The sequence below is a fragment of the Carassius gibelio genome, chromosome A3 (assembly GCF_023724105.1).
Source record: "Carassius gibelio isolate Cgi1373 ecotype wild population from Czech Republic chromosome A3, carGib1.2-hapl.c, whole genome shotgun sequence".
NCBI classification, from domain to species: domain Eukaryota; kingdom Metazoa; phylum Chordata; class Actinopteri; order Cypriniformes; family Cyprinidae; genus Carassius; species Carassius gibelio.
This window is the reverse complement of record NC_068373.1, coordinates 26,476,952-26,494,267: the sequence shown is the minus strand read 5'-3', so window position 1 is coordinate 26,494,267 and position 17,316 is coordinate 26,476,952. Positions and strand designations below refer to the sequence as shown.

General features: G+C 39.7%; 1 protein-coding gene across 1 annotated transcript in view; it reads right to left on the bottom strand.

Annotated features, from left to right (window-relative positions):
- Positions 1–17,316, bottom strand: part of LOC127953780 (basement membrane-specific heparan sulfate proteoglycan core protein) — a 287,372-nt gene that overhangs the window by 77,004 nt on the left and 193,052 nt on the right. Inside the window, exons 14-15 of the mRNA XM_052553074.1 lie at positions 15,436–15,717; positions 15,016–15,258 (exon numbers count right to left, since the gene is read on the bottom strand). Coding sequence (XP_052409034.1) covers positions 15,016–15,258; positions 15,436–15,717 — 525 coding nt within the window. The remainder of the gene's footprint in view (positions 1–15,015; positions 15,259–15,435; positions 15,718–17,316) is intronic.

Sequence of the window (17,316 nt, the reverse complement as noted above, 5' to 3'; positions counted from 1 at the left end):
CAGAAACTAATGAACGACTGCTGCTCGTCCGTCACTGATTAATGTCACTGACCTGAAATAGATGCTGAGTTTGTTTCAATTATATTTGTATTTGTGAACACAGATTAATATTCATATATCAAGACAAGTGATAAGAGTAATGGAACTCCGGTTTCATGTTTTTCTGTTTAGATCTTGCTAAACAGAAGCAAGAACTAACTAACAACAAAAAACATGGAAATCTGTGAGGAACTGTAGGCTTTGGACAATACAGCAGTGATACAACAATACACAGGTGTATTTCAATCAGGACCACTTCCGTCAAGTATATGTAATGACAATTATAATTGCATACAGTTAGTGTTGGCGGTATGGTTATGTTCTGGGCAACACTCCACACACCTGTCCATGCAGCCATGCTTCCAATGAAGACAGTGTAAAGAAAGAACAAGTTAGATCAGTTTACAGGTTCAGTTGGTGGAGTTGGGGTTGGAGGAGGGAGTTAATTGCAAGCAGCAATGCGATTGAAAGACACTGAATAATGGGAATTTAACTGTCAGCTGATGCAAGCATGACTAACATGACCTGACTGAACTAACGCGATGCTCGATTGACACAAATTTATTCAAACAATGTTTTTTCCCAAGCACAAATGTTTAAAAAAAATAAATAAATTGAAATACATGACCCCATTCAATCTGCAGTCGTTTCATCTCAGTATGTATTAACAGGATGTAGTGGTTCATTAAACTCCTGCTGTTTACCACATTTACGCCCATTTACAAACAGTGCAGTCCACTCGTGGAGAATTATCACTCAGTCTAAAATTCTGATTTTGTGCCCCCTCACAGAAAACTATTCTGTATATTTACTAGGGCTGGTAAGCGATTAAAATTTGTATCTAATTAATTACATGATGTGGCGATTAATTAATCAAATTAATCACACATAAAATTTGGAGAAATTACTCCCAAAAGATCACTTAAAATCATTGTTGTGTAAAGGATCAAACATAGATTGCAAAAAGTAGGTTCAGCATGAAATATTTTGTTTGATAAAACTGATACATACAGCCTACTCTTTTGGACCACATAAGTAAATTATGACAGAATTTTAATTTTCGCTTGGGTGTACTATAACTGTAATAATTTACTTTCTTAATTTTATTGTTATTACTATGAAAATATGAAATTCTTACAATAATTATGTAATAACTAGGTACTAACCCTGAACCTACCCCTAAACCTGACCCTATTTCATGTAGTTACCTTGTGTTACGAAAACTTTCTTAGATAAAAACACTGTAAGTACACTATAAGTACATGTTAGTAAACATACTGTAAAATAAAGTGCAACCGAAATTTTCTCTAAATAATAAACTAAAACTGCCAGTAGGTGGTGGTAAATGTCTTAACGATTAAGTCATCGACTCATTTATTAATTCTTTTGACTCGTTGAAATGGCTGATTCATTCAGGAGTGAAATAAATGCTTCTTTATGAATGGTTCATTTAATCATTAGGCTTGTTCGATTTGAAGCGTTTGACCGTGGAAGACCGTTTGGTGTGTGACTTCAAAGAACCCTTGTGCTTTCGAATCTCTCTCGCGGTACTTTGATGTCATACACTGATCGGTCTGTGCAGTGCCACTTCAAAGCCAACGCGACTATGACCAATGGTTCAACGTGGTTCAACCAAATTCGTTCAAAGCGTGGATAAAGAAATGAAATGCCACTGTGGGTTGCTCTGAGATGAACAGTTCTGTTTTGTCTTTATCTTCTGGTTGGCAAAATTTAGCAAAACAGACAATGACACAATATTAACTTCTTAATGAACTGTTGTATAAGATGAGTTTCACGTTTGCTCTCGTGTGACAATCTCAAATGGACGTTTTGCCCCCTGAATAAATTGTAGGGATATTCTCTAGGCTCCATCGCGCAGTAAGTTGTTGCTCTGCCTCATATAAGTCATCAATTGACTGTATGACATGGCAGATGATCCACATAGGTCTGGGGCGGGGCAAGTACGTCAAATGCGTTAATAATTTTAACACGTTATTTTTCTCCATAATTAATTCATATAATTAACACATTACATTTCCAGCACTATTTTTTACATCCTCAAAAAACTCTTGAATCTTGTTTATAAGCTTGACCTCAATTAAGGTCCTCACAATGTCCCTAAGAGTGGGTGCGTAATTAAAAAAAAAAAAAAAAAAAAAAAAAGGCAAAAAAGAAAGAAAGAAAGAAAGGCAGGATCTGTTTCAAACCTGCAAATCCCCGCAGAAACTCTAGCACATATTTTAAATGCTCATGATGAATATTATTACCTGAACCTCACAGATTTTCTGCTCATTATTTGCACAATGTTGAGCATTTCTCAATTTTGTACTCCTTTTCAACATTTTTTTCTTGTTCCACTGTCAACCCCACAATTCACAGTGTGAAGCTAGGCTTTCATGGGAATGAACTAAATTTTTTTTCGTTCTGCTCCATTCAGTCCACAAGAGTGTAAATGCACTCTTTACTACATTATTTTAAAGGACTGGGGTGGTACCTTTTCAAAAGATACATATTTGAACCTAAATGGTCCATTTTGGGACCTCAAATGTCATTACAATTATTATACAAAAAATACTGTTTCAGTTTAAAAACACTTGAAATGACATCATTAGATATGCGTGCTTGTGTCTTTTTTCTTAATCTTTGTATCAATAGAGTCATAAATATGAGCTTTTCCTGTAATACATCAGAATCAGAATCAGAAAGAGCTTAATTGTCAAGTATGCTTACGCATACAAGGAATTTGTTTTAGTGACATAAGCTTCCAGTACACAGAAAAAAAAAAAAAAAAGTTAAAAAAAAAAAAAAAAAAAAAAAAAAAAAAAAAATTGAGGCAAATAAATAAGTGTATAAACATTTGTGCTATAAATGATAATGGAATAGGATTGAATAAGGTGCAGGGATGTACTAGGATGGAGGGGTAACAAATAAATATAAGGATATTGCACTTTTTTTGCATAAGCATAAGTGGGGAACATTTAACTGTTCATGAGGTATATTGACTGGGGGAAGAAACTGTTTTTGTTCCTTACTGTTCTGGTATTTGCCGCTCTGAGGCGCCGGCCATATGGCAAAGGTTCAAAAATGGGGTGACTTGGATGTGAGGGATCCAGAGTGATTTTATGAGCCCTTTTCCTCACTCTGGATGTATACAGTTCTTGAAGAATGGGCAGGGGAGCACCAATAATTCTTTCATCAGTCCGAACAGTTCTCTGTAGTCTTCTGATGTCTGATTTTGTTGCTGAACCAAACCAGACAGTTATAGAAGTACACAGTACAGACTCAATGACGGCTGAGTAGAACTGTTTCAGCAGCTCCTGTGGCAGGTTAAACTTCCTCAGCTGGAGAAGGAAGTACAACCTTTGTTGGGCCTTTTTTACAATGGAGTCAATGTGATTGTCCCACTTCAGGCCCTGAGAGATGGTGGTTCCCAGGAATCTGAATGACTCCGCTGCAGCCACAGTGCTGTTCATGATGGTGAGTGGGAAAAGTGCAGGGGGGTTTCTCCTAAAGTCCACGATCATCTCCACTGTTTTGAGCGTGTTCAGCTCCAGGTTGTTAAGACTGCACCAGACAGCCAGCTGCTCAACCTCTTGTCTGTAAGCAGACTCATCACCGTCCTGGATGAGGCCGATGACTGTAGTGTCATCTGCAAACTTCAGGAGCTTGACAGAGGGGTCTTTAGAGGTGCAGTCGTTGGTGTACAGGTAGAAGAGCAGAGGGGAGAGAACACATCCCTGAGGGGCGCCAGTGTTGGTGGAGCAGCTGTTTGACATGAATTTCCCCAGTCTCACTAAAGCCCCTTTCACACTGCACGTCGGACCCGCAATATTTCCGGAACATTGCCAGGTCGCCTTCTGTGTGAAAGCAACCACGTCCCGGGATCGATTACCGTATTGAACCCGGGTCGGGGACCTAGTAAGTCGTTGATTAGCCTCAGTGCAAGGGGATGGTGTCTTGTAGTTTGTGATGGCCCTCAGTCCTCTCCAAACTGAAGTTGAGTCGTTGGAAGTAAACTGGTCTTCCAACTTTTTAGCGTAGGTCTTTTTAGCCGCTCTAATCTCTTTGTTCAGTGTGTTCCTGGCCTGATTGTACAAGACTCTGTCCCCATTTCTGTAGGCATCCTCTTTGGCCTGACGAAGATGTCTGAGTTTTACTTTAAACCATGGCTTATCATTGTTGAATGTTAAATAAGTCCTGGTAGGAATGCATACATCCTCACAGAAACTAATATAGGATGTTACGGTCTCTGTTCGTCCAGATCGGTGGTAGCAGCTTCAAAAACACTCCAATCAGTGAGGTCAAAACAATATTGTAAATCCTGCTCTGTTTTGCTGGTCCATCTCTTCACAGTCCTTACTGCAGGTTTAGCAGATTTAAGTTTTTGCTTGTAGGACGGTATAAGATGATCCAGACAGTGATCTGAACGTCCCAAGGCTGCTTGTGGAACAGAGTGATATGCATCCTTTATTGTGGTGTAACAGTGATCCAGTATATTACTGTCTCTGGTGGGACATGTAACATGCTGTCTGTATTTTGGCAGTTCACGGTGGAGAGATTGGCTTTATTAAAGTCCCCAAGAATGATTAAAACAGAGTCCGGGTGTTGTTGTTCTGTCTCTGTGATCTGATCAGCGAGTTTCTGTAAAGCCAGGCTTACTTGTGCTTGCGGAGGAATGTAAACACTAACCAGAATGAACGAGTGAAACTCCTGCAGCGAATAGAACGGCTTGCAGTTGATAAACTGCATTTCTAGATCAGGACAGCACATCTTCTTTAACACCGTTACATCTCTACACCACCGTTCATTGATGTAAAAGCATGTCCCGTCGCTGCGCAATTTCCCCTTTGATTCTGATTCGCAATCCGCTCTGAACAGCTGAAAGCCAGGCAGATGGAGTGCGCTGTCCGGTATGGCGTCATTCAGACAGTTTTCCGTGAAACACAGAGCAGCAGAGTGTGAGAAATCCTTATTTGTCCGAGAGAGCAAAAGGAGTTTGTTTGTTTTGTAAGGTAGAGAGCGGAGATTTTTCCAGATGGATGCTAGGCAACGGCTTTCGAAATCCGCGCTTCCTGAGTCTGACGAGCGCTCCCGCTCGCTTCCCCCGTCTGCACGTCCTGAAGCGTTTGATCAGCGCCGCTGCTCCTCCGATAACAACCTTCAGTAAAACGTCTGAATAATTTAAATCCGGTAAAAGATCTTGTGGTGTGTTCTGCCGAATGTTCAGCAGTTCATCCCTGGTGAAACTGATCGTGTTTGTTAAACAAAAAACAGGAAAAACGAACAAAAACAGTACAAACACTGGAGAGCCAAGCACTGAAGCAGCCATGCGCACACATATCAATTACATTTTACATTAAATTATTTTCCATAATATATATACCGTTTTTGTCATTCATCTTACAAATTACCACTCACTTATAAAATAATTCTATTTCTGAAATAGATCTGTCTGAAATCGAAAAATCACTCATTAATGTGTTAAATATGTATGTGTGTGCGTGTATGAAGAAATCTAACTCTCACTGTAAATTATGACATTTTAAAATTTGTGCATTGTGTAAGGTGCACAGTTGCTTTAATATAAAAGTGGAAAAAGCATAAATTGTTAAATATTTGGAGCATAAGTTCTCTCTTTCTAGTTAATAATTGGTTACAATTTTTTTTTTTTTTTACAGATGTAAGCTGCTGATAGTGATTACAGGAACAAGCAAGTTCAGCTTTCACTCAGCATAATGCACAGAGTTAAAGCACATTAAAGGTTTTTGCAGCTTTAAGATTACCTAGTGAAGGGTTCAGGAACATTTAAGTCTATAGCCCAGAGCTCAACCTACTGTGTCACACATCTACAGAAACAACAAAGTGTTGTAAATTGTTGTAGTAGTTCAAAGCACTTTGTTACTGCAGTTAGAGAAACATTTGTTCCCTGTCAAGGGAACTTTGAACTGCATCCTCTGAAGGGACACTATGGGGAACACCTCGTCGTGACCCGTGTCTGAAGCATACTTTGAAAAACGCCAACATGTTGGCCAGCGACAGCCTCTGACGTCGCTACCCGGCGCGACTATAAATACGCACCCGTAGGACCCGTCACTTATCTTCTTCGTCTTCATTGACTGTTTTGTTTGAAGCGTGCATCTGAGTAACGACCAAAACGGTAAGAGCGATCTATTATTGTTGTACAATGGCATCCACTAGCAAGGCGTTTAGACAGTGTGTGCATCCGTGTCAGCGTTATCTGACACCTGATGACACACACACTCTTTGCGTCTCTTGTTTGGGCAAAGAGCACGCGCGCGATGTCCTTGAGGGGGCAATCTGCGCGCACTGCGAGCGTTTTTCTGTGGAAAAGCTCCGCTCTCGTTTGTCATCTGGATCTCGCGGCTCAGGACCCGCCGTTGCCGAGGCACGGAGGAGAATGAGCTCGTGGGGATCGCAGGTGGATCTCGCTGAGGAGTTTAGAGAGGGACTTTCCTCTCACACTCTCCGGCGGCAAACGAGAGCGAACTTCGAGAGGAAGATGCGTTGTCATTAACCCTTTCTGACACTGAAGTTAGTGCTCTGCTGGGTTCTAACCAGAAAGAGCAGGAGATATTTGAGAGTGGTGAAGAAGCTGAGGCTGAGCCGCTCATTTCTCCTGCTCTGCGTATGGGGAGCTGTTAGAGGTTATGGATCGCGCCGCGGCAAAAAAAAAAACTTGCCATGGAAGTGTGCCAGAAAGGTAACGTCGCGAGGTAGACTCGATGAGTGTTATTTTTCTGACCATAGCCCGCAGCCCAGGTGAGCCTTCCATTCTTGCCTGACTTACATGCAGAAGTTGAAAAGGAATGGAAGAGGCCGTTTTCTCTTGCATCCATCGGTTTCAGCATACGAGTTATGCTGATATCGATGGCATGCACGAGGACGGCTATGAGAGGATGCCCCCTGTAGAAGAGATGCTGGCTTGCTATCTCTCAGTGGGGGAACATCCTCTCTAAAATCTCCCTCTTTGCCATCTAAGCCCTTCCAGGATACATCCCGCTTAAATGGTAAATCATACGCAGTAGCAGAGCCCGAACAACAAAGGGGTCCTGGCCCATCTCGATCTGAGGATCGAAGACGGGCGCAGAAGGCTAGTGTCGCGGCTCGTGCTCCTCCCCCGCCTGAGGGCAGGGGCAAGAGGAATCGCGGGTCACGAAGAGGTAAGCAGGGTCTGAAGGATGTGATTCAGACGGGGCAGCGTTCTCGTCTGGATCAGAGCGATACCTAGGAGTTTGTCACTTCCTTTTGGATGTTTTTAAATTCTGTTTCATTTCTCCCCTGCCTAATTCCCCTGTAGCCACCAGCGCTCCACCTGATCGTGGTTAGGTGGAAAGTTTCTCACATAACAGTCTCCTATCCTGGACCTATTATGTTTTTGGTTGGTCCTTTTTTCATAGTGACCTCCTTACTGACGGTCCGGACCAAAAGGAGACGCCCCGTAAAGCGGGACTCCAGTACAGGAGGGTGGGTGAGTATGTAACCCTTTCTGCTTATGGGTGTTATGTTGCTGGTGGTTATGTCTTCTAACAGACTCTGTGAGTTTCCTTTTACAGTGCTCAGTTCCAGCCTTGTGCTCTGGCCACGATCACACGCTTTCGGCAGGCTTTCAGAACTGGCATAGCACTGCAGGGAATATCATGGATATCCGGCCAGGTCACCCTGAGGGGCCGCCTGGCCGCTTGGCGCATCCGGGGAGGTGGTAGTTACGGAGTCCTTCTGTATGTACTGCCTCAGGTGATGCTCCCCTCGCTTGAGGGTTGGAGCTCGCCTCTCCCGTGCGATCCAGCGCCTCTGCGATGCTTAGGAACCTTTCTGTACACACGCTAAGCCTGTGTACTGTCTCAAAACCACATGGTGGTCAGTGTGCACGTGAACACTTTGCGCACTGTCTCAAATCCACGTAAGTGGTAAGTGTGCACGCAAGGCTCTGCGCACTTTCTAAAATCCTGTACGGTAAGGGTTACGCGCCCCGCTTCGTTCCCTTTCTTAAGATGATTAGCCCCGAGGTTTCTTGGGCTTCATTCAACCAGTGTGTATTTGTTATACACCCCAAGCATCACTTCCCTCAACATGAGGGGCTGTGTGGACTCCCGCATATTGTGGTCTTTTCAGATAGTAGGCTTCACCAGGCCTCTCTGATGGTGAGCTCCCACATACTGTGGTTGTTAGGTAGTAGGCCTCACCAGGCCTCCCTGGAGATTTAGCTCCCACATGCTGTGCGTTTCCACTAAAAAAAACAAAAAAAAAAACAAGCTTCCACGGTTTGTGGTTGTCAGGTAGTAGGCCTTACCAGGCCTCCCTGGAGTCGAGTTCCATATTAACTTCCACTGAGGTGGTTATCAGGTAACCGGTAGTAGGCCTCTCTAGGCCTCTCTGTAGGTGAACTCCCACATATTGTGGTTATTAGATAGTAGGCTTCACAGGTCTCTCTGAAGGTGAGCTCCCACATACAGTGGTTGTCAGGTAACTTTTTTCTGTACACACGCTAAGCCTGTGTACTTTCTCAAAACCACATGGTGGTCAGTGTGCACGTGAACACTTTGCGCACTGTCTCAAATCCACGTAAGTGGTAAGTGTGCACGCAAGGCTCTGCGCACTTTCTAAAATCCTGTACGGTAAGGGTTACGCGCTCCGCTTCGTTCCCTTTCTTAAGATGATTAGCCCCGGGGTTCCTTGGGCTTCATCCAACCAGTGTGTATTTGTTATACACCTCAAGCACCGCCCCTTAACATGGGGGGCTGTGTGGGCAATTCTCGCGGTAGTTTAGCAGCGCTCCCCTTTTCTAAAAGGGTCGCCTATGAGCATGCTGCTCGGAGCTCGGAGTCCTCCTCTCATGGGAGACTGAATTCTCGGTTTTTTCATCAGAGCGCTCCAGTACTACATACTGTTTTGAGACGCACTGTGAGAGCAGACATCCTGCTGAGGCACGGGCTGAGGCTCGGGGAATGGCGCCTTCGCACCAAGGTGTTGAAGTAGAGTTAGAGAGGTTGGCCAGACCTGGGTGGATCGGTTTTGCGGCTCAAGAGAGCGTCGCACTATCCCCTCTGGCTTCCTCTGACTCATCCAGCTCCATTGGGGCTGGACGCCATGGTACAGGCGTGGCCGAGGCTTCATCTGTATGTTCCGTCCTTCAATTGCTCTGCTCCCGGGCCATTCCATCTACGAGCTGCTCTTATCAGAGTGCCACGAGAGCCCCTCCTTTGTGACAGGCAAGACTTGGTAATAAACAGTGCTAAGTTCTTAGCCGTATCCCTTTAAAGGAATCTTTCGTGATTCCAAGCCTTCAGCTCTACCCCGGGCCGAGGCCCTTCAGGTAAGTTGGGTATGTAGCTTAGGCCTTTGGCCATAAGGGATAATGTCATGGACAGCCGTCGAACCGTCCCAGGGGCGACTCCCGGTGAAATGGTAGAGTTGGTACGTAGTGTTTGGAACGTCTCAGGTTACGAATGTAACCATGGTTCCCTGAGAGGGAACGAGACACTGCGTCCTCTAGCTCCCTGCCATGCTTCGGATGCAAGCTTCACGAAGAAGATAAGTGGCGGGTCCTAAGGGCGCGTATTTATAGTCGCACCGGTAGCGACGTCAGAGGCTGTCGCCGGCCAACACATTGGCGTTTTTCAAAGTATGCTTCAGACACGGGTCACGACGAGGTGTTCCCCATAGTGTCCCTTCAGAGGACGCAGTGTCTCGTTCCCTCTCAGGGAACCATGGTTACATTCGTAACCTGAGACGTTTTTATTAGAGTCACTTCTCAAGACAAAGGGCATTTTAAAATATATGTTATGTTTACATATTCTTCATAAGAGTTTGGCATTTTTTACATTTATAATCAAAATAATGTATTTTTTTTTACAGCTGTTTTCTAACAGTTTAGAATCATGTTATGAAATATATTAGTCAAATTCATTGACCTTCAGTGTGTCCATGGATGTTTGAAATCAGCACTAAAACACAAAGAGAAAAATCTCATTACAGTGTGAACATGGTGCTGATAATGTATATATTATAGATCAGACATCTTTTATTCTTCTTTCTTTGCTTGTAAAACACCATACTTTTACTCTCAAATATTTCTTAGCTTCACTACACAAAAATGTTTTATTTCTCCAAAGGTTTCTAAGGTTTTCTAATTTGAAGATTTACACTAGTTAATCACAGGTGTTTTCAGATAAACACTGCAAAATCTGTTTGATATTTGGGAAATTGTTTAAGGAAGCAACCTGTGTGTTCACAAGCTTCCTTTCTACTTACTAGTGAAAATTTACCTAAAGCGTCAGACCATTAATTGTGCAAAACAAACCAAAAGAACTGATTCAACAAACACCATTAAACAGCACAAATCCCACTGACTGAACAGAGAGACTGACATACAACACTCAATTTCGCTTTCACAACAGAACTAACTTTCTCTTTTTCTCTCAAGCTCATCTTTCACTCAAATACCATGGACTTGAAGAAAATATATACACTCACCTAAAAGATTATTAGGAACACCTGTTCAATTTCTCATTAATGCAATTATCTAATCAACCACTCACATTAGGTGTGTGTGTGTGTGTGTGTGTGTACATGCGTGTATGCTTGTAGCTGAATGACACATAGCACAGACTTTTATTAGTGTTGTTTGCTAAGTATCAATATTACTTTTGTTTATACTTTGGATTAAATGTGTTTCTCTAAGCTTATTAGTTTAACTCATTTAAGATGTATTATGTTAGGGAAATATGACTAAAAATGCTAAATACTAAATTAACATTTTCTAAAAGATTTCTCCAAACTATTAACACTATTCCTGTTTAACAACTCTTAACGCATATTCAGCATTCAACACCATGTGTTCAGTAGTGTTCAAGAACACCACAACTGTTAGTTATCACTTTGTAAACACTAGCACAGTATACAGTATTTTTTCATGAGAGTCAGAACAACAGGATGAATAAAAAATAAGCACGTGTATTGGCTGCAGATACAAGAAATTCATGTTCAGGAATTGTTTAAAATGTGAAACTATTTTAGCATACCAACCGTAATAATTTAGATTACTGTAGCATTATGCTGAAATCTCCTAAATATAAATTTAGAGAATAAATCCTGATTCATTATTGTGAAAAGTAATTGTTCTTCTGCTCTGTGCAAGTTTTAAAAAAGCATCAGATCCAGATATTTTAAAGTCACTTTTTCTTTATTAAAAATAAAACTTAAATTGTTAAAATCATGAAATATTGCAGCAATACAAGAGACAATAACATATGATATAAGATAATAAAACAAGAATACACATGCTTACAAATTGCATGTTATGTTAATGTGGTTATAATGTTTTATAATATTAAAGTAGAACAAAACGAAATCTAAAACTTTTATTTAAGTGATAAATCAATAGTGAAAATGTTAAAACCTAAACATTAAAAGATTAAAATGAAGGGCCCATTTTGATGATATGAACTGATGGGGATGTACTTGTGACGCTAAAGCTCTGTGAAGTTCATAAATGTTCAGATGGGGTTTGCCCATATTCACAATATGTTATTGGTCAAAAAAAAAAAAAAAAAAAAAAAAAAACCTTTTAAAATAAAATACAACTGGTTAACTGGGGTTCTTCGGTCATTTATGACCCGAAATTTTTTAAAAAAAAAAAAGTTAAAAATCGTAGCTTCATCGGAATGGTCCGAAACTTGGTGACTTTTGGTACTTGGTATATGAACACCCAAAAAAATTGGGGACAGGATTTTAAAAGTCTAAGTGGTCGTAAAAAAAATAGTCACACTCAGGGTCTTCGGGTCAAAAATGACCCGCCATAGGAAATGAATGGGAAATTGGCAAAAATATGAAAATACTGAGTTCTTTTGTGTGTACAATCTACAAATCAGCCACAATGCAGAAAAAAAGCACACAACAGTGAAGGGGTGAATCTCTAAAACATCAAGAGTGCAAAACAGACAAAAAAAATTCACACACACACACAACCACACACTTATACACACAAAAACACACGCACACTAAAATGAAAGTGTGTCATTGCAAAAGCTGATTTTGAAATGTGTGAAATAAAAGCAATTATTCATCAATGTAAGAAATAAAGTGCACAGCAATGAAAGCATGAGGCTGTAAGCCATCAAGGTTGCAAAATAGACACACTCACACACACACACAAACACACACACACACACACACACACACACACACACACACACACACACACACACACAGGGAATATGAGACTGGTGAAACTGTAACAGAGAAATGAGAGAATATGTGAAATAAAATCAATGAATCAAATAAAGGGGAGACATTGGATCCAAAATGCAAAAGTCACACACCATGTCTCTCTCTTGAACACACACACACACACAAACACACACACAAGCACATGCGCACGCACACACGCACAAACAGAGTAAGGTCAAAGGATGGAATTCTTCCCTAGTATCCTCCAGGCCTATTGCAGCACCTGTTTATAAAATCAAGAAGCCAATCACAGCATCTGTTGACACACACACACACACACACACAAGGAAATACTAGACTGGTGAGCCTGTAACAGAGAAATATGAGAATATGTGAAATAAAATCAATAAATAAAATAAAGGGGAGACATTGGGTCCAAAATTCAAAAGTCACATACTATGTCTCTCTCTCTCTTGAACACGCACACACACACACACACACACACACACACACACACACACACACACACACACACACACACACACACACACATGCACACACGGAGAGTAAGATCAAAGGATGGAATTCTTCCCTAGTAACCTTCAGGCGTATTGCAGCACTTGTTTATGAAAACAAAAAGCCAATCACAGCATTTGTTTATTAAATAATATGGACATAATAATATGTAAATATTTAGTTATGATAATATTTAAAACACTTTTTTATTTGTCTATTTTCCATTTACATGTACTGTTTGAAAATGATTATACGTTTGCTGTTATTTTTGTTTTTTGTTCATAATTGCTGTTGGCAATTTTGAAGAGTTACTGTTCATTGAATTGCAAAAAATAATTTTAATGGAAATGTTTATAATAAAAGGTAAATAAAAATATGTTATGATTTAAATAATGTAATTTTTTTTATTAAGTTAGAATTAAAACAATGGGTAACAAAATGTTTTCCATTTGTTCTCTTTCTAGTGCAATGTTCAGGTTTGACTGTATTATAAAGTAAAACTGGCACTTGAAATTACCATTTAAATCAACCAACCAAAAAAAAAAAAAAAAAAAAAAAAACTTGACAAAAATAGTCTTTGAGAATCTGTGATTATATATTAAAATCCACAACCTGAAATAAATAGGCAAATATGTGCAAAAATCACTAGAATTCACAAGCCTTTCTACAGAGAGCTGTACATTCTCTATAGTGGTAAAAATGTGCTATTGCATGATAAAAATGATTAATTTGTCCACCAGATGGCACCAATCTAATTTCAAAAATTGTTTTCTATAGGCCTTGGCTGTACTTTAAAATAAAATACAGCATTAATAAAAATAAAAATAAAAATACATATATACATAAATTTTCTATTATATTCAATGGGAAAAAATGGATCATAATTATTGCATAAAAATTCATTATTATCATAAAATTCTCTCAAAACACCAAAAAAGAAAGAAAAAATATTATTGAACAAAAATACATTTGATTGATTTTACTGAAAAAAAGTATACCTGAATCCCGCCCTCTGGGTCATTTTTGACCCGAAGGTCCTGAGTGTGACTCATAAATGAAGAACCCCAGAGGGTTAAACCAGATGTAAGTCTGTTAATCTTTGATCAAACTCACCAGACAGTAATTTTAATAATCCTGAAGACCTTGATTAACTTGTTCAGGTATGTTTGTTCAGGGCTAGAGATAAATCTCAAGGGCCAGAGTCGAGAGCCCCTGGGTTAAACAGTTTAACATCCATGTTTCTGGTTAAAGTTAATATTACATAAAACATTGACCCTTATTCTGATCTTTTTACAGTCAGTTTGTCATAGATAAAATCACATTAAAAAGAAATTGATGAATTCTGGTTCATGTTGACTTTAACAACCATGAGAAGTTAGTCATCGTGAATCAGGAGTGACTTCTGTATTTCATACAGACACAGAGCGATCAGAAAGTTAATTTCTGCATTTAAATGCAGTCACTCTCAAAAGTGAAGATTTTTTTTCTGAAGATTCTCTCTCTCTCTCTCCATTTACTGCTTTTATGGACATCATTTTTTAACTACATTAGCTAAAATAAATTTGACAACAACAACAACAAAAAAAATGTGTCAGTGAGAGAATATATGTATTTTTAGGGAAAAAGATACACATATAGAGTGAATTCAATATTAATAACACATAACAACCCACATGTCTGTTAAAGATCTCTTGATCTGGAAAGCATCTGCTGTCTACAAACATCTGACAGACATCTTTCAGATGTCAGTTTTACATACATTCAAAATCATAAACATCTTAAAGACATCTAATAAACATCTATTTGACATCTAAAAGGAAACGTCCTACAGACGTATTGCAGATGAGCAAACGCTAAAAAAAATACATCTTGCACATGTTAAAAATAGACGTCTCCGAGATGTACATGTGCTATCAGGGGAATAAACCCTGGGTAAGTTATCAAAAGATGATAGCCATATAATATATGATATGATAATAATGAAATTTTTTTTGGTTTAAATATAATGATTATTGAAATTAAATATAATAATTATAGCATCTAATAAATCAGTCTGATCCACCTCTCATCCTGCAGCATTTGAAAATCAGCACGACTGTCACTAGCAGATATGGACAAACTGCCAAAACAGAACTGAGTGTGTGGAGGACAGAGATCTGAGATTCTGAAGGAGACACTGAAAAACAGACACACAAGCACTTTATCATGTACTATAAATGAATGAGAGCATAAGAAGAAATAAATCGGCTCAATGTTTCTACTGACTCTCACCTATGACTGAGATCCAGCTCTTGGGTGACTCTCCTCTCTCTGAGTGTTTGCAGTAGTAGAAACCCTCATGTGACTTTGAGACAGTAGAGATGATCATCTCTGTAGTTTGATTCTGGATGAGTGATCCATCTTTATAGAAATCAGCTCTGAGGTTTGGTGGAGTTGAATGTTGATATAAACAGCGTAGAGTCAGAGTATCTCCTTCAGTCACAGGATGAACAGGACTCTCCAGAATCACACCAGCTACAGAAACAGAGGGAACATGAGTAAGCCTATATGAAAATAAATATGATAAAAATATATATATATAATATAATAAAACTAGTGTTTTTTTTTTTTTTTGTACTGGCTACCCACTGAGTGTTTTTGACCACTGATGTGTAAACAGTGAAATAAACAAATACAGAAGCACAGACTCACAGTGTACAGTGATATTAACAGGATGATATTTCTCTCCAGATTCAGACTGACACCAGTACACTCCAGTGTCTGATGTGTTGGTTGAATTGATTGTACATGTAGAACCTGTTTGTGATGCCCAGCATAATGATGAAGAATCTTCCACCCCCCAACTTTGTGTGTATCTTCTCACTCTCCATCTATCAGAGTTACTCTGGTCCTCACAGCTCAGAGAGAGAGAGACAGATGTGAAGTGTTGAGTTCTGTTGGGACTGATGATCAGAGATACTCGAGGAGAAACACCTGAAAAGACAATTACAGCTACAATTTGGAAGTGTTTTAAAATAATTTAAGCGTAAGATCTCCCTTTTTAAATGGGTGTAACATTTTTAGCTTTGTGTAGCGTATCAGACCCGAACCAGACAAATTAGAGAGTCAATCAGGACCGTGGCCGAATTCCTCAGAAAGGCAACAGGATGTTATAAATCATTCCTAGTGCCACAAGTTAGAAGCAAGATAACCAACTCTTTCACAGAACAGCTTTCAACATTAACACCACTAGAAAAATTATAGACAATTTCAATTCGGAGGAGAGAGTGTCAAATTTGGGGCAAGTAATCAAAGAGATGGAAAGACCATCACATGTAAACCCATGAGAGTAATAAACATGATCCTTGGATTGACTTGCCCCCATTTAGCAGAACCAGACTGAAATTCCTAAGGGGACCTTTTAACCTCTGGTCTCTACAGAACATCCTTATGTTGGCACAGAATGGCACAGGAACTGTCTTTTATAGTGAACTCAATGAACTCAAAATGACTTATAAATGAATCTATCCATTGCTTAACACCATTTTCATTCATATGTAAACCACACATTTGATTATCATGTTTCTAATCACTTTCTGTGTATGCCTTTTAGTAACTATTGAATAGTTTAAGGACTCATATTCATGTTTAGTATTTATGTGTTTCAATCTGCTTACTTGAAATGTTTCTGACCATCATTTATTTGTCAAATGTATCATATTCTTGCTATAGAAATCATGTCCAAAATGATACCCTGCAATAGCGGGAAAATTCGGACCACATATGATTTATGATACCCCCGGGCCAAGACAATATCTAATTATTCAAGACAACATTTGAGGTGTGGCCAAAAGGACAGTTTAAATACTCAAGACACCATCAAATTCTGCTTTTAGCTTGCGTTTAGCTTTTGCTATTAGTTAACCTGCTTTTAGCTTTTAACTTTTTAGCTTGTAGCTTTGCTTCTTAGCTTTTGCTATTAGCCATGCTTTTAGTCATCACTGTAAGCATTATTTTAGTGTGGTTCCAGTGTGCGTCGGCCTGTACGCCTGCTGCTACTTAGGCACGATGAGAAGAAGCACCACCTAGTCTAGTCAAACTTTACTTCTGTTCTTTTACTTTAGTTTCTTTTCTTTTCTGTTTGAGAGTTTCGTGTTCTGAGTTAAGTTTTGTAGCGCCATGTCTCAGAGTCAGACTTCGAGTGCCCATTCAACTTCAACCAGCCCACACAACTCTGCATCGTCAGCCAACACCCAACCACAGGCTTCCCAAGACGTCACTTCCCAACTTCCCATGAGACACCCAACCAAGCCTTATTCATATTGAAAGAGAAGTATCTTGTTTTCTGCTTACAAGTTAATGTCTTAAACTGCCGATCTTGTTACTGTGCTAATTGAGAGTGTTTTCACTATACTTTGGATATTAGTGTCCAATGTTAAACGGCTCGTTCAGTGAATCGCAGAGAGTCTCAGTTATCAGCCGTGAAACAGTGATTCTGTTCAAATTCCCTTTAAAATCTTAAATGATTCCCTTTGAGCTAAATTGCCCTGTTCCCCTTACATTGGCTTATTTAATTGTTTTCCTTCAGGTTCA